The sequence below is a fragment of the Chrysochloris asiatica genome, unplaced genomic scaffold, assembly GCF_000296735.1.
Source record: "Chrysochloris asiatica unplaced genomic scaffold, ChrAsi1.0 scaffold00258, whole genome shotgun sequence".
In the NCBI taxonomy this organism is placed as follows: Eukaryota; Metazoa; Chordata; class Mammalia; order Afrosoricida; family Chrysochloridae; genus Chrysochloris; species Chrysochloris asiatica.
Window position 1 is genome coordinate 3,706,134 of NW_006408776.1, and position 24,473 is coordinate 3,730,606.

At 37.2% G+C, this 24,473-nt stretch overlaps 1 protein-coding gene across 3 annotated transcripts in view; it reads right to left on the bottom strand.

Annotated features, from left to right (window-relative positions):
- Positions 1-24,473, bottom strand: part of ARHGAP12 (Rho GTPase activating protein 12) — a 109,327-nt gene that overhangs the window by 48,941 nt on the left and 35,913 nt on the right. For 2 of the 3 annotated variants that reach the window (XM_006874034.1, XM_006874035.1), the window contains exons 2-3: positions 13,955-14,218; positions 5,759-5,839 (exon numbers count right to left, since the gene is read on the bottom strand). In XM_006874034.1, coding sequence (XP_006874096.1) covers positions 5,759-5,839; positions 13,955-14,218 — 345 coding nt within the window. Of the gene's footprint in view, positions 1-5,758; positions 5,840-8,717; positions 8,859-13,954; positions 14,219-24,473 lie in introns of all 3 variants that reach the window. The other variant, XM_006874033.1, reaches the window with a different exon arrangement.

Genomic DNA, 24,473 nt, shown 5'->3' on the forward strand with positions numbered 1-24,473 from the left:
TCTGCAGCCAGCCAAAGGTTGCGTAACATCTACCTCCCCACTCCAAAAGTCAGCAAATCTCAATTACTCTGATTATAATTTCAGTATAAATATATTTTGGGGAAGTTTTCTTTTAATAGGAGTCCTGGTGGCAAGTGGTTAAGCGCTGTGAATTCAAACCTATCAACTACTCTATCAACTGCTCCATGGGAAAAAGATGTAGCAGTCTGCTTCAACAAGGATTGTTGCTGTTGTTAAGTGCCATTGAGTCACTTCCAGACCCTGAATAGGGTTTCCGAGGGACGGCTGATGAGCTTGAGCAGCCGGCCTTGTGGTCTAGTGCATTAACCTGCAGTGCTTACAGCCTTGGAAACCATACGAGGTAAGTTCTACACTATCCAATAGGGTCAAATTGACCCAGTGGCTACAGTTTGAATTTTTGTTCTTTTCTCTTTAATATTAAAACATCATCCAACAACTATCTCTACAATATATCATGTCTTTACTCCCTAGAATAAGTCCATTCAAGCCCTTCAAAATGTTTCCCAAAGCTGTTTTTCCAAGCTAGAGTTAGGCAATCACATATGGGAACTTGTTTTTAATTCATTGTTCCTTAACAAACAGCAATCTTAACATTTATCAGAGAAGTTCACAAAGAGATCATTCTAGACTATAAAAATCTTAAGTGCCGTTGAGTTGTTTCTGACCCATAGTGACCCCTGTATAGGGTTTCCAAGTAGCAACTGGTAAGCTGGAACCGCCGACTTTTTAGTCCAGCTCATTAACCCAAAACAGCACACCAGGTAAAGAATTCTATCCCAGAAATCTCACATCTCCAAATGGAAAGAGACCCAATCACTAAACAGGGCTTTATTTTTCCCTCAATACAATCATCCTTAGTAATAATTAGATATGGAATGTGTGTAAACTTATATATAAACCTAGTTTTTCAGCCTAATACTTACTAAAATTGTTTAGAAAACCTTTGCCAACAAAAGTAATATAAAGCTATACTGGGTTTTGTTTTTTTGTTTGTTTGTTTGTTTTTGTTTTGTTTTGAAATAAAGGTTTCTATGATTCTGTAGGAGTCCGGGTGTGGTATGGTGGGATAAAGCACCGGAACTTAAGTTCAGCAGTTCAGACTCACCATCTGCTCCTTGGGAACCCTATGCATGGTCGCTATGAGTCGGAATTGACTCACTGCACTTAGCAACACTGGGTAATGGTCACAATGTACATTATGTTCATCGTGTGTCCTTACTAAAAAACAGATGCTGTCGACTCCATCTCAGGTGACCGCATGTGTGTCAGAGTAGAACCATGTTCCAAAGTGTTTTTCAATGGTTAATGTTTCAGAAGTAGATCACCAGGGCTTCCGTCAGAGGTGCCTCTGAGTGAATTTTAACCTCCAACCTTTTGGTTAGCAGCTGACACGTTAACCATGTGCACAATCTAGGAACACCTGGGTACTTTTAAAAACAAAAAGAAGAAAGCTCAAACTAATTGCCATTGAGCAAAATATCACTCGTGGCAACCCCATGTATAGCAGAGTGAACTGTATTCCAAATGGTTTTTTCAATGACTACAATCTTCAGAAGTAGACTATGTTTGGCTCAGTGGCAGGGGCAGGAGCAATGGGTTCAAGCATAACAAGTGTGAGGCTGGCAGAGGACCAGGCAGTGATTCATTCTTTCATTGTGCGTAAGGTCAACAGGAACTGACTCCATGGCACCTGACAACAACAAATGACTGCTATCATTGCTTATAACAGTGTACTGACCCCGATGAAGATTACATTGAAAAATATTTTTTAATTCCATTTTCCACTAACTTTTTGAAATCCCTTCATTTAAAACAATTATTTTTTGTGTGCTAATCTTATATCCTACAACATAGTTAAACTCACTTATTAGGTCTAACATGGTTTTCTATTTTTGTAGGTATTTTCTACAGAAAATCATGCTATCTGCAAATGAAAGCCAACCAAATTCACTGCTGAGTCTACTGTAACTCAGAGGAATTCTGGAGATTATATAGGGCAGAGCAGAATTGTCCTTTAAGGTTTCCGAGGCTATAAGTACTTAGAAAGCAACCTGCCACATCATTCTACCACAGAGCAGCTGGTGGATTCAAACTACCAACCACTGGGAAGCAGCTGAGAGCTTAACCAATGGGCAAACAGGAAGAACTGTATTTCTTACTTTCTATTGTGCATGCTTTTATGTCTTTTCCTTCTTTTAACACTGTTCTGGTTAGGACTTTCAGTACTAAACTAAAAGCTGACATGTGAGAGGGCTACAAAAAGGGAATGAAAAGAAAATGGAAGTTTTCCACAAACTTTCTGAAGCCCCTTTGTAATTCTATTTTTCCCAATTGTGAAAGAAAAGTATTCAAACTTTCACCAAAAACTAAGACATCATCTATAGGATTTTTTGGTTGAAATTGATTACTGGTTTGTTGTAAGGTTTTATCATTAACAGTTATCAAATTTTGTCCAATACTTTGCTCTATCAACTGGGACTGTGTAGGTTTTCTTCTTTAGACTACAGTATGGTAGTTTTGAATGAATCAGCCTTACATGCCAGGAACTGTACTTAATATATGTAGCAAATGATACTTTTTATATATTGCAGAATTGTTTGCTAATATTGTGAAAACACAAACTTATCTAAAAGAATTTATTTTACATTTACTGTAAGCATCAACTTGCTTAGTTAAAATTTAAACTGCAATTTAGTGAAATAGTAATTCTAGAACTTTTTATTTATTATCCCTTTCCTTATTTTCTTATTCCCACTAGACCTAAATAATCCTCCTCTTCACATGCAATTTTATCAGAAGGTCAAGAAAGTGATAAAATTTTTTCTGATACTTTATCCTAAGTGGCCAACAATGCCCACAAATAAAATGCTATCCGGGAACTGGGGACTCATCGCAGATCCTAATCAACCCCATTTCCACTGCTGTGGGTCCTGGGAGGTTTCTCTCTCCTTCCTCTCAAGCTATCTCCTATAGTGAATGTCTCCTAATATTAGACGTGCAATTCTCCTGACCTAGGAAAGAACAAGAGTTAATGAGGAAGTCACTATGAGTATCTGGCCATGGGTTAACATTCCGAACTGCTCCCGTAAACTACTCTCTCCACTGAACTCTGACTTCGGACAAATAACTCAAAAGAAGCTTTGTGACTGATATCACTCCTTCAGCGAATCAAAAAGCAATGTGAAGGAAGATGTGGTTCAACATAATATTTCTCTAGAATTCAACTGATATTTAAACTATTGGTTAGAGCAGAAATCCAAATTTCTCAAGTGATATAAGAACTTTCTATTTAATTTATATTATGCTGGAATCCCAGTGTAGTACTGCAGGTTAATGCACTGGACGGCAAAGTCTGTTGAACCACCACAAGGTCGATGGTTAAAGCTCACCAGCTGCTCCTCAGAAACCCTATACAAAGTTTCTATGAATAGGAATCGACTCAATGGCACTTAACAACAGCAAATGAAATATTAGTCTATATCATTTCAGTAAGCTCAATTTTTAGGACATTTTTCTTCTCATTTGTTTTAAGTAAAAATCAGATCTTGTATTTCATTCATCATTATAAGCCTGTGATATAGTTTTAATTGAATAATTATATCCCACAACATTACTATCCTAACTCATGCACATCACTATCAATACAATTTTCTTTTCTAGTGCAATCACTTGATGCTAGGCTTTTATAGAGAGGAGTTTTGAAAAGTATTACCAACATAGTCTATGACTTCTTCCCCATATACGAATAAAACAAACTAGTGTTAACCTAATTGTATATATTCCTTTTCCCTAAAAGATACTAACAATCTAAGTTTGGAACGTTATTTTCCAACTTAAAAGTTTCACTCAGGAGAGAATTAAATTTTGAAAGGAAATGTTAAGTCATTTCATATTCAATATCATAGGTTTTGTGAGTATTTGGCACAATTTCAAATATTTTATCTTGAAAATCAGGTTCTAAAGTATACACTAATAATCATGAAAATGGAACACAAAAAACTCCAAAAATGGGCGTTATGTTTCATAATTTTAAAGCGTGATTTCATGCCATGTACAATCTCGTCCTCTAGCATCAAGCTGCAAAAATTCATCAAATAATTTAAAGCCAGATAATATTTGCAAAAGGAAACCATTATTAGCACTAGTTTACTAGATTCGTTTTCCCAGCCTTCACTCTTTTCTTTAACACCGAGTGAATTTTTTCTATATCAATGCATCACAGTATTTTTTTTATACTAATAATATTTTTCTTTAAAAAGACTAATTTATTCTTAGCCAATTTTCTTCAATTAGATTTGCCTGCTAATTAGGGTTTTTCATCAGTTGCTCCCTGAAAACCCTATACAGGGTCACTATGAGTAGGAACCAACTCCATGGCACTTAACAACATACATACATATATACAAACATACATAGAGAGAATGGACACCTGGTGTGGTACTATATCAACTCCATGGCACTTAACAACATACATACATACATACATACATACATACATACATACATACATACATACATAGAGAGAATGGACACCTGGTGTGGTACCATATGATCAGCACTCGACGCCAAGATCGATGTGAACCTACAGTTGGTCAAACTCACCAGTCGCTCCTTAGAAACCCAATATAGGGTCACTACGAGTTGGAATTAACTTGATGGTACTAACAACAACAAATTATACTACCTTTGATAACATTACCTATTAATACTAAACCTATTACTTTAGATAACAAAAGACAGCCCTGGTTTACTTGTCTGAAGAGAGATATGCAACTTGGCCCTAGGAGATCTGATCTTATGCTATCTATCTTAGTCAACAACTAGCTCATTAACAATATGCATGCACATTTAGAGGATGAACGTAATATTTCACTGTTACCATTAATTTAAAAATGATTAAATATTAAGATCAACTTTACCTGCAAAATTTAAGATACATTAGACATTTTTATTCGCTATGTATCGTCGTGAAATCAGTTCTAATTCATAGAGTCCTCATGCTTGCTGCACAACAGAATGAATCATTCTCACCATCACTGCTATGTCTGAGCCCACTGTTACAGCGCTGTGTTAATCCACCTTATCATGGGTCTTCTGTTTTTGGCGATCTCCTACTTTACCAAGCATGATGTCCTCCTTAAGGGATGATCTCTCCTTATAACAGTCCAAACTACGTGAGATAAAGTCTCAACTATTCTTGTTTCTAAGGAGCATTCTGGCTGCACCTCTTCTAAGTCAGACTTGTTCGCTCTTCTGAGAGTACATGGTATACTCAGTATTTTTATTAACAACACCATAATTCAAAGGTATCGATTCTTCCTTGGTCTTCCGTGTTCACTGTCCAACTGTCACATGCATATGATTCAATGAGAAAGCTGGACAATGAATAAAGAAGACTGAAAGAGATTCAATACTTCTGAATTATGGTGTTGGCGATGAATTAAAACATAAGATGGCATTGTTCACATTGAAGTAAATCTAAACTTCCAATAATAATGTAAAACTGATATCAAGCTAAACCAAAATAATTTTTAAACAGGAATTGTCAATATTATACGATAATGGACATTTCAGAAAATTTTAGCCAATCACAGGAGTCTCAATAGATTCTACAAAATAAGTCTTGCTAATTTTCAAAAATCGAAAAATTTCCAAATTGAATCTGCTGAAAACCATTTTCAGATATTTCTCCCTATATACTACTGTCAAATAGAAATTTAGTATTAAGGTCTGTTACCTTAGGCAATTCCCATTCTGATCGAGATCCATCTGCACTGTAGTAATATTGTCTACCTTGATCATCAACATGCTTGAGCCACTACAAAAACAAAACAGGTGTCAATTTATTTGAAATAAAAGCATTTTTAAACTGATACAATCAAAGATATTAGCTCTGATGCCTATAAACTTTATTTTACTTGTTTAAGGTGATGCTACTCATGAACACTGAAAACAATTTTAATGAAATTATTAAGAGTTAAGGATGTTGTTGTTGTTGTCAAGTGCCATCAAGTTGATTCTGACCCATAGCGACCCTGTACAGGGTTTCCAAGGAGTAGCTAGTGGGCTTGAACTGCCGACCTAGCAGTTCAAATGGCTTTGCAGTCTGGCGCATTAACCCACAGTGCCACACCAGGACCAAGTATACTAAATATTAAATGTGAGTTTATCTTCTCTCTCATCTAATGTCATCTATGTCACACTAAGGATTCACGCACAACTTAACAATATACTGGATGGACTGTGTGAATCACAAGGTCAGTGGTTCAAGCCACCAGCTCCTCCACAGAAACCCTACACAGGGTCACTATGAGTCAGAACTGACTTGACAGTACTTAACAGCATAGATACACAGATGGACACATGCACTGGACCAAAAGTACAAAGGTAAGTAAAAATATATATATTGCTACAAAATCATAGAAATCTTTATTTTTAAAAAATCAAAATACGAAGCTATTGTTTCTCAACATTCCATTCACCTAGATCTATACACTTTTGAATGCAGTATTTCCATTTCTTCCCCAGAAGAATTCTATGCTCTGCTATTTACATCCAAACAACTTTGGTATCCTTGTTGTTGTTGTTGTTGTTAAGTGCCTTGAGGGACTCAAATCATATTCCTCCAAATGTCCTTTGAGTTTGGGGAATACAAGGAATTCTGAAGGGACAAGATCAAGTCTATACAACGGATGGGGTATGGTTTCTCATCAAAATTCTTTTATGACAGGTGTTGCAACCTTAGGAGAATAAGCAGTTGCATTGTCATGATGGAAAAAAAAAATTCTCAGCTTAACTTTCCTGTCCTTTTCCTTCATAATACACAGTTTTCAATTTTCTGAAAATTTCTCAAGTTCCCATGAGCATCCTGTACCCTTTAAGAAAAATCTATCAAGAATACCCCTTTAAAATCCCAAAACTCAGTGGCCATAACTTTCTAAAATGCTCTGTTTTGCATTAAGGTGGCATGCAGAGCCCCTTGAAGTCACTGCTTTGATACTTTGCTCTCTGGATTGTCCTGATATATCCAAGACTTGTCCTCGGTTATAAATCATTCCATGAAAATCACTGTCATTAGCTTCACTCTTGCTTAAAAAACTGATAGTAAGATAAGCTCTTTGAGTTAAATGATCTTCATGCAATGTTTCTGGCAGTCATTGAGCTGAAAATTCACTGAGGGCAAGATGTTAACTTATAATCTTCAAGTGTCAAACCACATAAGATCCCAACTTCAGTAGCCAGTTGGGTAAGATTTTTTAATAAATCAATGTATTTATATAGTTTTCTTCTACCAGTTTCTGGACTTGAACACCAGTTTCTTGTTCATTGAAGTTAAATGTCTTCCCTCTCTTGGCTCATCTTTGAGATTTTTTAACCTTCTTTAAAATGCTTGACCCATCTAAAAACTGTTGATTTTGAAGGGGTAACATTCCCATAAACTTGTTGCACTGCTTCAATGATTCGGGAAGATGTTTACTTGAATTTTGTGAAAATTTTGATATTAGCCCTGAACTCAAAATAAATTTTTTCCATGGCATAAAAAGTATCCATTTTTTTAACGGCACCCTAACAAGACTAACACAAGTGTACTACTGAATGTCTACAGCCATTCACTGATGGCAGAGATATGTTTAAACATTTTGTTTGGCATAAGCCTATGTGTGTAGGAACCCTATCAGCAATATTTTTTTTTCCATCACCAAAACAGGATTAAGAAATTAGCTAAAGGAAACCTTATCATATAATACAGGGAATATGAGATGGGGGAGACAAGGACTGCTAATGCAGAACAACTGATCTTGATGGTTAAATTAATAAAAACTACAGCGGTTTGAAACTACCAGCTGCTCCGCGGGAGAAAGATGAGGCTTTCTACTCCCGTAAAGATTTACACCCTCGGAAACCCTATACAGGGTCGCTATGGGTCGGAACCGACTCGATGGCACATAACAACAACAACAACTGTTCCCTTGGAGTCCTGGTATGGTGCTGTAAGATACACACTGACTGCTAACCACAAGGTTGGTGATTCAAAACCACCAGCTGCTCCTTGGAAACTCTATACAAGGTCGCTATGAGTCAGAACCGACACAACAACAACAACACTGTTCCTTTATATTCTATTGTCAAATATTAAGGCAGGAGATAAGGAGAAAATCCTAGCTCCCCCTCACTTACTCCCAATGGTCTGTTCTCTAAACTATCATAACTAACCAGTTCTACAGCAGACGATACAAGATGTAACATACACATAAAATTTCGATATTCATCCTCAATCTAATTAATTAACCATAAAATACTAGATTCATGGTTTTTGTCTTATAAAATTTTGGTTATAATAGAAAAAGGATAGCCAGTGAGGTGGTGTATGATAATGGCACACTGAAAAAACGATTCCCCCACCGAAAGATGTAAAGCAATATGCTTATTAAAGAAGTCCAGATAGAATCACATCCATTAAACGATCTACTCTTAAAACAACTATCTTAAGGGGAATCAACACAACAAAAATCATTATCAGCACAAGACATTTAAAACCATGAATCAGTTACATTGAGCTTTCACAGCAATTGGCAAAATTATGGAAATACAATTAATTTTCTCTGGTTTTATTTAATACTACTAAAACTTCAGTATGTAGCTATTTTATAAGAGGATTCTGCCAAGAAACACTAGATGAGAAAAAACAAATGTACCTTTTCATTAGTATAGTCACTGGTATATAAGGTATGCCCACGTTCATCCAACTCTTCTGACCAACCCCTTGGAGGAGAACCACACTGACTATCTGACTGGCTGTAACAAATGCTGTGGTAGTTTTCTTCTGATGAAAGAAGCTACAAATAGTCAGAAACATAAGGAGTTTTCTTCTTTGAGTATAAATATTCAGCAACTGAAATTCTAAGAGATCAACTTTACTTGGTTTAAGTATATTTGAATATTTAACTTGTAAAACAAATTAAGACTTTAATCAATTTATCAAACATAAGAGATACAGTTAATAACAGCAATTTTTTCATTAGTGCAACCCTGAAAAAATTAACTGTAATAGAAATGAAAATTGAGTTTTCTGTCCAAGGAGATGTTGCATTCAATTTAATTCCACTTTCAAAATAAAGTCAGACTAAAAATGACAGAGGTGTGTATGTACATCCACACCTAGAGTTAAGGAGAGGAGGGTTTCATTCGACTACGCTCCTTGGAAACTCCCACACTCACCTACTTATCACAAATGCCTGAAAAACAAGCGCTCAACAGTTACTTCTGAAACTATTTTTGTGAGGAGGGTATACAAAAAACTACTAGTTTCGTGCCACCATATTTTATATTCTCATCTATTGGTGAGTTTTCCAAACTCATTCAGCCAGGTGCTTTTTAAAGACTGTTGGAAACTAAATTTCAAAATAAGAGAAAAAATATTGAGAAAATCCAAATACAATACTGAATAAGATTAGAAACTACATTTGGAAATAATAGAAGGGAATGCAATGGCTCTGGAAGATAAAACACTAGGCTGCAAACCTCAAGGTCAAAGGTTCGAGCCCACAAGCTGCCCTGAGGGAGAATGATGAGGCTCTTTCTGCTCCCACAAAGATTTACAGCCTTGGAAACTCTATATGGGCTTTCTATAAATCAGAACCAACTGTACAGCACTTACCAACAATAACAAAAGTATGATAAACTCCAAAGATGCTAAAGAAGTTAAAAGACTGGGAAAACAAAAATTAAGGCTTTTTTCTCAAACTCTATAGTGTGCCTAAGTAACACTCTACTTAACTGCACTTTAAATTCATTCATTCAACAGATACTTCAAAGATTAACTCCCATGTGTAAATGATGCTATCACCTCTAGGTATAATCATTTCTACATTTAAATCTTACTCAATCAGACTTTACATCTCCGTAGCTTGGTCCGAGACAGTAATGGGGAAGATTCTCAATGTGGTAGAAGAAACTTAAAGGCATAAATAGGCTAATAATAATAAGATCGCCATCGCAAAAACAGACAGACACAATTAGGCAGAAACAATGCATAACGAAATTCTTTTGAAAAAGAAAACAGTTCCAAAAAACTGGAAAACCTAATTTAAAATTAGAAGATATATTATAATTTAATTAAGACCACAGAAAACATAAGCTCATGTAGAAAAAGAATAAAATCTTTTAGGTAAAGAATTTGAGGACTAAAGCACACCTGATCCAAGCCATGGTATTTTCAATCACCTCATATGCATGTGAATGGTGGACAACGAATAAAGAAGACAGTAGAAGAATCAATGCATTTGAATTATGGTGTTGGAGAAGAATACTGAAAACACCATGGACTGTCAAGAGATTAGGTCAATCTGTCTTGAAAGAAGTACAGATAAAAGAGTCCTTAGAAGCAAGGATAGTGAGCACTGCCTCTCTAATACTTTGGACATGTTGTCAGAAGATCTGTCCTTGGAAAAGAACATCATGTTTGGAAAGGTGTTAGGTCAACCAAGAGAAAACCTCCCCCTCCCCAGCAACATGGACTGACACAATGGCAGCAACAACGGATTCAAACGTAACAGTGATTGTGAGGATGGTACAGGACCAGGCAGTACTTGTTTTGTTGTGCATAGAGTCGTAATGAGTCCGAACCGACTGGATGGCACCTTAACAAGAAGAAATAGTAACATGCCAATATTAAATTCTGGGGTGTGATAAATGTATTGTGGTTTTGCATGAAAAATGTCCCTTTACTTATGAAGTTGTCTGCTTCAAGTGATTCAGAAAAAAAATTTTCATGCACATGTGCGTCCGTGGGTGAGTATAAGGTACTTGTAGGAAGGGAGTAAAAAATAAATATAGCAAATGTAGCAAAACATTAACAATTTTGTTAAAACTTTTGTATGGGATCAATAGTCTATGTTGTGGTTAAGTCCCGTAGAATCAGTTCCAATTCATAGCGACCCAGTATAAGGTTTCCAAGGAGAGGCTGGACCGCAGACCTGACAGGTGAAACTGACTTTTCAGTCCAGCACATTATCCCACTAGGACTCCTAGACTGTAGTATTCTTTCAACTTCTCTGGAGGCTTAAAACTTTTCAAAATACTAAGATCGTGTTTTAGTTATCTAGTGCTGCTGTCACAGAAAATAACACAAATCAGTAATTTTAACAAACAGAAATTTATTTCCTCCAAGTTTAGGAGGCTATAAGTCCAAAGTCAGAAGGTCTGACTCTAGAGAAAGGTTTTCTCTCTCTGTCAACTCTGCTGAAAAGATCGTGTCTCTTTTAGTTTCTAAATCTGGGTGATCTTCATGTGGCTTGGCACCTTTCTCAATCACTGCTTTTCAGCTTGCTTAATGTCTTTTCTATCCCCAGAGACTGACACATGACACAGTCTGACACTAATCCTACAGGATCAACATAACGAAGACCACTCATTCCCAAATGGGATTAAAGCCATAATGCACAGAGGTTAGGATTTGAAACACATGTTTTGGGGGGACATAATTCAATCCGTAACAGATGGGAGCTGTCTTGAGTATCATAGGATGTGCACCATAATCTCTGGCCTCTAATCAAAAGATGCCATTAGCACTTCCCAGTTGTGACAACCAAAATTGTCTCCAGACATTATTCAATGTCCCCTGGGAGGCAAAATCGTTCCAAATGGAAAACACTATTCTAGGTGTGGTTGTTGTTAAGTGCCACTGAGTCGATTCTGGCTCACAGAGACACTATATAGGGTTTCCAAGGAGCAGTTGGTATGTTTGAACTGTTGAACTTGTGGTTCGAAGTCCAGTGCTGATCCAACAACCGCACCACACCAGAAGTCAGTCCACGGTAGCAGAATAAATACTAACATAATACTCTGTGGAGTTAACATAGAATACTGAATATTTGCTCTTCCCAACACCCACTAAAATAGCTATAAAGAAGTCTGCTTAAGAAGACATAAACTAACAAGAACAGGGAGAAAAGAAACGCAATAAAAGTTACAAAACTGGAAGCTGAAAAACAGATGAACAAATAATTGAATTATAAGACTCAAGAAAGCATGGTAAGATGAACAACAAGTTTTTCACAGCAGATTCCTTAAACAGCTCAGCAAGTGACAGAATTACCTAGCTCTGGAGGTGAAGGCATGAGTACTAAATTATGACTAAAATTCCCAGAATCCCTTTCTTCTTCTTGTGCTGTTTGTGTACAGGAACACAACAATCCCCTTTATCCTAGAGTAAGTACAGCAATTAATTTTTTGGAAGAAGGAAAAATAGAAAGATTCTGGGTTAGCAAATAACAGGAGCAATTGGGACGTGGGCATCCAAGAGACAAGAACATTAAGGAACACTATGCAAACTGAATGTGGACTATTAAAACCCCGGGAGCTCCTCCTTTCTGGAAGAGGATTTCATGATTCATATGGAGAATCTGAAGAGTCCTGTTAGCACAGTGGTTACGTACTTGGCTGCTAACCGAAGCCAACAGTTTAAATCCGCCAGTTGCTCCAAGAAAGAAAGATGTGGCAGCCTACTTCAACAAAGATCACAGCCTTGGAAACCCTTTGGGGCAGTTCTACTCTGTCCAACAGGGTCATCATGAATTAGAATCAATTTCACAACAACAGGTTTATGGAGTATCTGACCAGTCCCAATAAGAAAGACTAAAGGGTTAACATTCCCCAACAAATAGTTGATCCAAATGCCCATATAATACAGTTCAAAATACCCTGTAATTGTGAGAGAAAATAGTTTTCAACACAGAATGCTATACTCAGGTAAACTATCAAAATTAAATATGAGTGCAAAATACAGACATTTTCACACACACATATAACAAGTGTTGATTTTATCTTCCATGAACCGTTCTCAAGAAGCTATCAGAATATTTATTTCAGCCACTTAGAAATCTATTTCTATATAATTTGTGACGAGACTAGTAGTGTAAGGTAAGACTCTGACAGACAAATCACTTTTATTTACTTACTGAAGCAGAAACATGTAAAAGTTCCTTTGTGTATTATAAAATACAACTCCTTTGAACTACTCTAAACTTTAGCCCTTTCATATTCTCTAAATTTTAGAATGTACTTTATTACTAATGATATACAGGATGGTTTATTTCTAAATCTTTCTAGATCTGCAATCCAAATAAAATGTTCTAATAGTTGTTTGTTTTTTAAATCATAATCACCCATTGGCAATTTCTCTGACTATTCTCACATTTATTCTTGAACATGAAGATACCACCAAACCAAAGTTATAAATAACCAACTGTAAAATATGACAAGAAGGGATGAGGGTGTTATTAACTGCAAAAAGCTTCTGATAAAAACAGGTTGTGTTACCTGATATTTCTAGCTCTTAATCTCACTGGATCTCTGCTTTTTTGTATAAGTCAACTTCACTCTATAGAAAGCAAAGGGTCCTCTGCAGTTGCAAGTCCCCTGTCTACCAAACAGCAGGATTGCACTTCATGATCTCAATCATATACAGCTTCTCCAGTACTTCTAAACAGTCCTAAGGCATCTCTCCAGATTACTGAGAAATGGTTAATTCATTACATCATCTCCAAAAATATGGGAGTAGGTGAAGTCAGGGAAGGGAGTAAGAACAGTATGAGACTAATTTAAAAAATGATTTTAAAGTGATCAGTCAGACTTACAGAATGATCCAACTGTAACAAAAGCATGCTTACTGCCTTTTGTTAATATGTAACTCTAATCAAGGTAATTCTCAAGCTAGTAAGCACACCACAATGTTAGCCACTACTATCCATTACCTAGAGATTAGAAGGTAACTAGCATTGATACGTTTCAAAAGAATATTTAGTATCTTAAGAGATGTCAAATGCTCTACTATGTTGATAATAACTAACAAACCCATCATTTCTTTTGAATTTAAATAATGAAACCAAAAAGGATGGTAACTGTGACTGGTTGATTCCCTAATTATTCATACCTCTTGATCTCCTGCACTTGGGAAATCTCCTTTGCTTATGGTTGCATCTCTAGTCCAGCGAGGTGGTTTCCAAGTTCTTTCCTGTGTTCCTCTGTTATAGTAATAGGAACGTCCAGAAATATCTTTATGAGTTTCCCATTCTCCATTAATCTGAATTGCTGGGCTTCCAGGAAGTGGAGGAAGAGCAGACTGGGATATTTTCAGTTCTTGTAGATTAGCATACACAGGAGAATCTGGCCTTCCTTGATTTGGAGGTGTAGTTGCCTGTGAAACAGAAATTTTAAATATTCAAATTTAAAGTGACATAACATTTACAAATTAAAACTGAATGAAACGTAGGTTCAAAAACATGCATATGGATTCACTTAAAAACACATATGCAGATAGATGCATTCTAAGAAATTAACAATCTAACAGTTTTAATATTCAAAGTCTGATGGGAAAAATTAAACTTCTATTAGAATCTAAAATGTGCTTAATATTTCACTCTGAAATAATACTTAACTAGGAGTTAGGAGCTGTGGGCTCTTGTTCTATATTTGGCATTAAGGAATTATACTATATTGGGTAAGATCATCTCAACCTCACCTCTCTTAAGCAGAATTCTCTCACTTCTTTAAATGAGGGTATCAGACTAATTCACCAAGGTCTCCTTTGGCTCTAAAGTTCTATTCTTTTAGGCAATTTAAAAAATGCAAAGTCTTAAACCTGGTAAATCAGAACTTATTCAGAAAGCAATCAAAAGAAAGATTTATAATCTAAGCTCTAATATTAAAGCATGAATATAAGTCAAACATAAAAGGATAACAATACTTAAGCAAACAATGTACTACAATCTATTTCTTTTCAGTTATAATTTCTCATTGGCAGTAATAATCTCTTTCTAGTTTCCTTATTTGCAAAAGCTCTAAAAGCAGAAAAATAAAAATTAGCAGCAACTCTCTGATTTACATGTGTGGTGCTATAGGATAAGTTCTCAACTACAAGGTCAGTTTGAATTGCATGATTGGTGGTTCAATCTCAGCAGACACTCTTTGGAAACTCTATCCAGGGCCACTCTGAGTCAGAACCGACTCAATCATGCTTAATAAGAACAATCTTAACCTACAGATTTACTTTTTTAAAGTCTCACTAGATGTCAGTCAAGAGCAAAATACTCTCCATACACTTTGCCTAAGGAAAGGGTAAACTGAAGTCACACAGAATTCTAGTGGCTAAAGAAAGAAAAGTACATGTGTGAGGATACCTTTTGTATTTGTATATTTCCCTTACCTTTTATGACAGGATTTCTAAGCTTCAAGCACTATTGACATTCATGGACACTTCATTTTTTTGTTGTGGGGTGCTGCCCTGAGGGTTGTGAGTTGTTCTGCAGCCTCAGAAGCTCTGGTAGCGTAGTGGTTACAAATCAGGCTGCTAACCTCAAGGTCGGCAGTTTGAAACTACCAGCGGTTCCACAAGTGAAAGATGAGGCTTTCTGCTCCCATAAAGATTTACAGCCTCGGAAACCCTGTGCGGGGCCACTATGAGTCGGAACTGACTCCACGGTACTTAACAACAACTAAAGTACCCAGTAGTTGGTAGAAGCAACCCCTCTCTTCTAGCATACACTATACCCCAACCCCAACCAACGTGTGACAAACAAGTCTCAAGATAACACTGTCAAAATTGTCTCCACTTAAAGAATCAATGCTTTACCTTAAATGCATGCAAAAGTTATATTCAGATGGTTACTAGAATGTCATAAATACCTAGGAATATTCATAGAATATTGAAGTGAAAAGGATGAATGTGGATGGATACACTGAAAAACTCCTCTGTCAGTTTGTCGTACTGTGGTGGCTTGTGAGTTGTTGTGATTCTGGAAGCTATGCCACCGATATTTTAAATTGGGTCAGCCACAGTGGGCAGGTTTCAGATGCGCTTCCAAACTAAGACAGACTAGGAAGAAGGAAACATGGAATGCTTTTGAATATTTAGTCAATGAAACCCGTATGAATTGCAGTGGAACACTGTCCGATAGCACAAGAATACTAAATAATGAAACATGATGAAAAGCACAAGAATACCATCAGATATAGTATGGGCAAATGAGCCCCTCAGGCTAGAAAGCACTCAAAATACGACTGGAAAACCTGCCTCCTTCCTACAGTTAACTTTGATGACGCGAATGGAGGGAAGTTTCCGGACCTTCATTTGCTGATGGGGCACAACTCAAATCAGGAGAAACTACTGTAAATATCCATTAAAAACTGGAACATGGAACGTACGAAGTATGAACCTAGAAAAATCAGAAGCGGTTAAAAATGAAACAAAATAGATAAAAACCAATATCCTAGGCACTAGTGAACTGGTATTGGCCATTTTCAATCTGACAATCACATGGTTTACTACGTCAAGAATGGTAAATTGAAAAGGAATGGCATCACATTCATCTTCATAAAGAACATATAAAGATCTGTCATAAAGTACAATATTGTCTGTGACAGCATAACATCCATATGCCTAACAAGGAAAACCAGTTAATACCACTATTATTCACATTTAAGTACCATCCACTAAAGTCAGTGATGATGAAACTGAGAACTCTACCAGGCTTTTGATTCTGAAACTAATCAAACATGTAACCAAGACATACTGTAATTACTGATGGTTGGAATGCAAAGGTAAGAAACAAGAGCAAGTTTCAGTCACTGGAAAACACGACACTGATGATAGAAATGATGCTGCAGATGGCAAGACAGAATTTTGTTAAGACCAATGACTTGCTCATTGCAAATACCTTTTTTACACAGTGTAGAGGATGACTTTGCACATGGACATGAACAGATGGAATGCTGTTGTTGCTGTCAAGTGCCATCGAGTCAGTACGTATTCATGGCGAACAATGCACAACAGAATGAACAAATGCCTGGTCTTGGGCCAACCTCACAATTGTTGCTATGCCTGTGCCCATCGCTGCTACCACTGTGCCAACCCATGCTGGTGGGGTTCTTTTTCTCTGACCTTCCACTTTACCAAACACAATATCCTTCTCAGGTGACTGATGCCTCCTGATTATATGTCCAAAGTATGAGAGACGAAGTCTGGCCATCCTGGCTTCCAGGGAGCACTCTGGCTGCACTTCTTCCAACACGGATCTGTTTGTTCTTTTAGCAGCCCGTGGTACTTTCAATATTCTCCAACACCATTACTCAAATGAATCAATTCTTCGGTCTTCCTTACTCACTGTCCAGCTTTCACATGACATTGAAAATACCATAGCTTGGTCAGGTACAACTTAGTCCTCAAACTGACATCTTTGCTCTTGAACACTTTAAAGAGGTCTTGTGCAGCAGATCTGCCTGATGCAATACTTCATTTGATTTCTTGACTGCTGTTTCCATGAGTGTTGATGGCTGATCCAAGTAAAATGAAGTTGTTAACAATTTCAATCCTTTCTCCATTTATATGGATGTTGTTTATTGGTTCAGTGTGAGGATTTCTGTTTTCTTTACAATGATATGCAATGCATAACTAAGGTTGTGGTCTTTCAACTTCATCAGTATTTTAAGTCTTCTTCACTTTCAGCAAGCAAGGTTGTATGATCCGTATATCGCAGGTTTTTAATGAGTCTTCCTCCAATCCTGATGCCACATTTTTCTTCATATAACTCAGCTTCTCGGATTACTTGCTCGGCAAACAGGTTGAAAGAATACATCCCTGTCACATACCTTTCCTAATTTTATGCCATTCAGTGTTCCCGTGTTCTGTTCAAACAACTGCTTCTTGCTCTATGTACAGGTTCCTCACAAGCACAATTAAAGGTGAAATTGTTAGGATTTAAGCCTGGGTGCTGAAAATAAGCCCTGGTAGCACAGTGGTTAAAGTACTTGGCTACTAACTGAAACATCAAACCCACCACCTATTACACTGGAGAAGTATTTGGCAGTCTGCTTCCAAAAATTTCAGTCTTGACTCTCTTGGACACTTCTACAGGGTCACTATGTGTCGGAATTGACTCAACAGCAAGGAGTTTTGGTTTTGTTTGAGTGCTGAAACATGAATAAAACATCCAAGAATCTTATGAGCTTCACTGCTGCTGTTGGTGTTGTTGTTAAGTGCTGCTGACTCGGTTCTGACCAATACACATCAAGAACATCATAAATGAAGAAAGTAAAATTATTAAGTACACAAGAAAGAAAGAAAAGACCAGAATGGACGCAAGTAAAATTTTGCTAAAAATAACTGAAAAAAAGGCTGCAATAGTACATTGACAGGGAATTGCCAGAAGTTCAAGCCAGATTCAAACAAGGGCGTGGAACAAGGGTTATCACCTCTGACGTCAGATGGATTCTGGCTGAAAGCACAATATATCTCAAAGATGTTTACCTGTGCTTTAGTGACTATGCAAAAAGATTGTGAGGATAATGACAAGCTATGGACAACACTGTAGAGAATGAGTATTCCTAAACACTTACTTGTACTCATAAGGAACCTGTACATAGACCAAATGACAGTTGTTTGGACAGAAAAAGTAAACAATGAATGGTTTAAAATTAGAAAAAGTATGGACAAGGATTGCATTGTTTCACCATATTTATTCAATCAGTATTCTGAGCAAGTAACTTGAAAAGCTGGATTACTTGGGGGGAAAAAATACATTGCATTGGGACTGGAATAAGACTCGTTAACAACCTGCAATATGCAGACGATATAATCTTGCTTAATGAAAATGAAAAGGACTTAAAATAGTTATGATAAAGATCAAAAACCAGAGTCTTCGGTGTGGGTTGTACCTCAATGTAAAGAAAAAAACCTCACCAATGAAACGATAAATCAAATCAAGATAAATGGATAAAAGATTGAAGTTGTCCAAGATGTCATTTTCCTCAGATAAACCAGCAACACTCATGGAAGTAGCAGTCAAGACATCAAATAACATATGAAATAGGCTGTACAAAACCTCTTTAAAGTGTTCAAGAGCAAAGATGTCAGTTTGAGGATTAAGGTGCTCCTGACCTAAGCCATGGTATTTTCAATAACCTTATATGCATGTAAAAGTTGGAGAATGAAGAAAGAAGGCTGTAGAAGAATTGACGCACTTGAGTTATGATGTTAGAGGATAATATGGACTTCAATAAGAACAAAAAAATATGTGATGGAAAATGTATAGCCAGAAAATTTATTACAAGTCAGGATGATCAGACTTTTAATCCAAATGATTAATGAGAGAATATCAGAAATAGACAATACTCTGAAAGGGCAAAGGGGTCAAATACAAGAGACAGGAACCAGTTCTAGTAAGCTAGAAGATACAGCTCTCAACACTACTAAAATAGAAGAGTAAGCAGAAAAAAGGATTTTAAAAAATCTGAAGGTCTAAAATTCATGCTTGACAACATGAAGAGAAATTAACTTAAAAATTATCAGCATTCCAGAACAGGAAGAATCACACTAGACCACAGAGGAGATAATTTAAGAGATTCTGGAAGAAATTTTCCTTAACATCATGAAAAGTGGAAAATAAGTGTTCAAGAACCTCAACAAACCCCAGGAAGGATAGACCCTAAAAGAAAATCACCAAGACATATAATAATCAAGTTCTCCAAAATCAAAGATAAGGACAGAATCCTCAAAGCAGGTTGGGAAAAGCAAAGTGTTAACATACAAAAGCAAACAAATCAGAATAATCTCAGATCTCTCAAAAGAAACCATGCAGATGCAGGCAAGAAGGCAATGCAGAGACTTATAAAAAACCCTGAAAGAAAAAGAAAAAAAACTACCAATCAAGAATGCTCTACCCAGCAAAGCTGTCAATCAAATATGACAGTGTAATCAAAACACTCCAGGATAAAAAGAAGCTAAGGGATTTTGCCAAAGCCAACCCTGCTTTGAAAAACATCCTAAAGGAAGATCTGTGGACTGAGAACCAACAAGAACAGATAACAAGCAGAGAATGACATACATGGCAGCATCACCCTGAACTCAATCAACAAATGGAAGAGTCAAGAACAGAATAAAATTGTAAGAACAGAGGATCTGGGAGGTCTGTCTATGATCAAGACAATTACAGTGTGAAAGAAGGTAAACACAGAGGAACAGAAATCCAGGTGGTGGAAAGGTCAGGTAGATTACAGGATAAAATAGACTGTCTTAAATGGAGGGAAAAATTAATGGAATATGAGGTAACCACAACAGTGGGGTTGGAGGAGGGTTTAGTTTGGGTAATTGGGAGGGTAATACAAGAAGGGGGAGAAGGATGTAAGAACAAAATAGACCGGGGAACATTTAGACATGTTTGCATGGGCTAAGTGGGACAGACATAAAAAGTGATGCATGCTCAACCTTGGAACAACAAGGCTCTGTGATATAGGGATCTAAGCATAGTTTGAAGAGGGGAAATTATGCAAAAATGCTTCAATGTCTTATGAATTTTGGTTTCCCTTGCCTACTATTGTAAAATACACAGTTAAGTGGGATAGAAAGGAATGTTGGGAAACATGATTACAGAAAACTTGTAAGCCTGTCTTCAGCTTATAACTGATTGGAATACCTAAAAGGGGTTCTAGAACTTGTCCAGTGAAATAGGCCTCTTGCAAAGCCTTTGCAGAGTATACGACCTCAGGTGGAATCCTGAGCCCCACCCAGAACCTTATGAGGTGGAACATTCCCTCAAGCAAGGGCAAGCAGACCAGCCTGGAACAGCTACAATAATAGAAGATACATCGTCAAAGAAAGATCATTAGGAAAAACCCAAAATAAAAATATCATTACGACTGGCTACTATAAGAATAAGCAAGTTGTTCGCCAGGAAGCCATCAAGGCAAGCGATCAAGTTCCTTCAGGAGAAACCCCCTCTCTGAACTTAAACAGTTCAAACTGAAACTCAAATGGAACACACCAAAAGGCACGTGAGCTTGCTGGTGACCACACTGGTCTACTGGTGAGTGAAGAGAGGCAAAGGCAGCAATGAAGAAATGGGCTGAGTTCAACCACAGTTCATTGACTCCCACTGACCTGGAGATGAGAGCGAGAAGAGGAAGGGCTGGTTGGTCCAAAGTGTGGTGAGACCTGGGGACACTTGAGCTTTGACCTAGCCTTGATGGCTTGATAATCAGAACTCAATTAGAGGAAATTTACAAAAAATTTTTTTTCTTTTTTGACAAAGGAAACAAGGGTAAATACTACAATTTGATGAAACTGACCTATACTTATGGAGGTAAAACTCTAATTACCAACAGAGAGGGAAGGAGTCTTCACATCAAGTATCAATGCTATCCCCTCTGTACACAGGGTAGATAGGGACGGGCAACTTAGACATTGGCTACCTAAAATGAGAGGGTGATAAAGGCACGAAATGACTGGCTTGCAAGGTTTCAAGATGGAGTTTAAGAGTGTGTGGTGGGGGGTGGGGGTGGGGTGTAGAAAGAGTCCCCATTGAATAGTTTTCATCTTGTCTAGATGGGTCTGGTGAAAAGATATGGGGATAAGATTCGTATGAAACTGTTATCATGACTAATTACAATTGTCACAATTGTAAAGATAGAAGTTTTGTAACAAAAACAGGGGAGTGGTTAATTTTACAGTCCAGAAACAAAGGACCCTAGGACCATCAAGGGAGAAGAGCACAAGCAGAATGCGGGTGGGATTGCTTTCTTACTGTATGGTGTTCTTTATGTTATCCCATAACTCTTCTGTTCTTGGGTCTTTAGAGGGCAGGAATATGTTAACGTGGTTGACAGGACAGGTAATACACAACAAGAAGGAGGGTGGCAGTGGAAAGATGAAGTAGCAGGAGACACAGAGAGGAGTGTAAGAGTTAAACAGATGCAAATACTGTTAACTGATGATATGTGGTAGGGATTGCAATCACTGTAATTGCTCTGGAAAATAAAAACTTCACTCAATTTACAATAAAAAGTTAAAATAAAAAACAAATTCATCAAAAGAATAAAAAGAGAACCCACTGAATAGAAAAATATTTTTGGCAATGACAGATCATACAAGGGACTAATATCTTAATGTATAGAAAACTTCAACATTTCAACAAGAAAAAGATAAAAAATCCAATTCAAAAAATGGTCAGAGGATATGTATAGACACTTCACCACAGGAGACATTCAAGCTGTCAATAAGCACAGGAAATGCTCACAATCATTAGCCATAGTTGTTAAGTGCAGGAGAGTAGCTTCTGAGTCATAGCAACCCTGTATAAGTTTCCTGGGGACCAGGCTGGTGGGACTGAACTGCCGATCTTGCAGTTAACAGTATACATCCTAGAGAAATTAGAGTCACAACACTAACAGATAAATACGTATGTATCCATGTTCATAGCACACTACTACCCCAGAGCAAAAAGATGGAAACAACCTAAATAGCCATCAATGGATGAATGGATAAACAAACTATGGTACATACAACTACTCAATGTTAAAGAATAACAATGTATGTGTTAAACACCTCATAACCTGGATAGACCTGGAGGACATTATGCTAAATGCAATTAATCCAAGAGCGCAAATATTGTATGCTGCCACTACTGTCCTTAAAATTCAAATAACAGTCATTTGTCATTGACAAGCATTATCTGAAAACCAAAGTTTTGTTTCTCTAGAGAACCCAACCTAAAACAATGATCACTTCATCAGTTTACCATACAGAAGCAATGACAAATTGAAAAATGTGATAGAATGAAAAATCTCATTTATAATAGGAAAAATAACTGTTAAACATTTAGAAATAAGCCAAAGAATAAAATATACAAAACCAAACAAAGTAATGCTTAAGAACTTTACTCAAGTACATAGAGATTTTGATAATCTTTGCTCCTAAATGTAAATACGTAATTTTGATCTGATTTTGTAAAATGTCAATTTTCTAAAACTTAATCTATACATTCTATGAAGTGTTCAGTGTGTAGGATAATTCGTATACTGCCTAGCACACAGTAGTACTTTGTGAAATTTCAACAAATGAATGAGTGAACATATGAGCACAAACATATATGCCCAAATAAAACCAAAATAAATAGAACTGGAACTGGTTAGGTGTGATATAGATGAAGGAAACCAGAAAAAATTCTAGGTCCTAGTTTGAGGAAAGAGATGGGTATTTCTGTCACCATTAAATAGAAACTCCTAAAATGAAAGTGAAGAGGACGTAAAATATTTACTGATGAAGATCAAAGAGCACAGCCTTCCATATGGATTACATCTCAATGTCAAGAAAACAAAAATCCTCACCACTGGACCAATAAACAACATTCTTATCAACGAAGAAAAGATTGAAGTTGTCAAGGACTTCATTCTTCTTGGATCAACTATCAACACTCGCGGAAGCAGCAGTCAACAGCTCAGACGACGTACTGCATTGGGCAAATCTGCTGCACAGGAACCTTTTAAAGTGTTGAAGAGCAAAGATGTCAGCTTGAGGACTAAGGTGCGCCTGACCCAAGCCATGGTATTTTCAATAGCCTCATATGGATGTGAAAGCTGGACAGTGAATAAGGAAGATCGTAGAAGAATTGATGCCTTTGAGTTGTGGTGTTGGAAGAGAATACTGAAAGTGCCATGGACTACCAAAAGAACCAATAGATATGTTTTGGAAGTGCAGCCAGAGTGCTTCTTGGAGGCCAGGATGGCTAAGCTTCGTCTCTCCTACTTTGGACACACTGTCTGGAGAGAACAGTCGCTGGAGAAGGATGTCATGCTGGGTAAGATGGAAGGTCAGAGAAAAAAAGGAAGACCCCCAACGAGATGGACTGGCCAGGTGGCATCATTGATGGACTCAAGTGTGGCAGCGGTAGTGAGGTTGGCCCAGGATCGGACACTGTTTCGTTCTACTGTGCATGGGGTCGCTATGAGTCGGTTCCGACTCGATGACACCTGACAACAACAACAACAAAATGAACTGCATGCCAAGTACTCAGCTAGTTACTAATGTTATATATGTTGTTGTTGCTAAGCACTATCCAGTTGCTTCCAACTCATAGCAATCCTATATGAGTTTTCCAAGAAGCAGCTGGTGGGTTTGAACTGCCAGCCTTATAGTTTGCAGTCCAGTGCTTATCTTATACTGCCACCTATGAATTTAAAAATATATGTATGTCTTCTAGAGCCTCATAATGCAGAGAAGAAAGTGAAACAACTTATCGTAACAAAAAATTAAAACAGAGATACACATGGGATATTGCTGTGAATCATTTTAATGTCTCTTCTAGTCAAGAGTCTTTGTAAACTCCCACCAAACGACTTTTTCCTGATAGGTGTAGGTAAAAGGTGGGGGAGGAAGGTGCTGATGGATTGTGATTCACTTGTGATTGAGTGCTAGCAGGATTGCAACTGTACACACTTGGAAATCTAGTGAAGGAAAGGAATTGGTCAATGTCAGCACCATCATCCTGAGTTTAAAGTGAGCCATCTCAGAAGCAGGGGGAGGGAGCTAACTACCATTAAAGAGGAGGAGCCAAGAGGGAAATGTGTTCTTTGGACTCAGGATCTCTGCACACTGAATCTCCTAGACTCAAGGGCAGAAAACT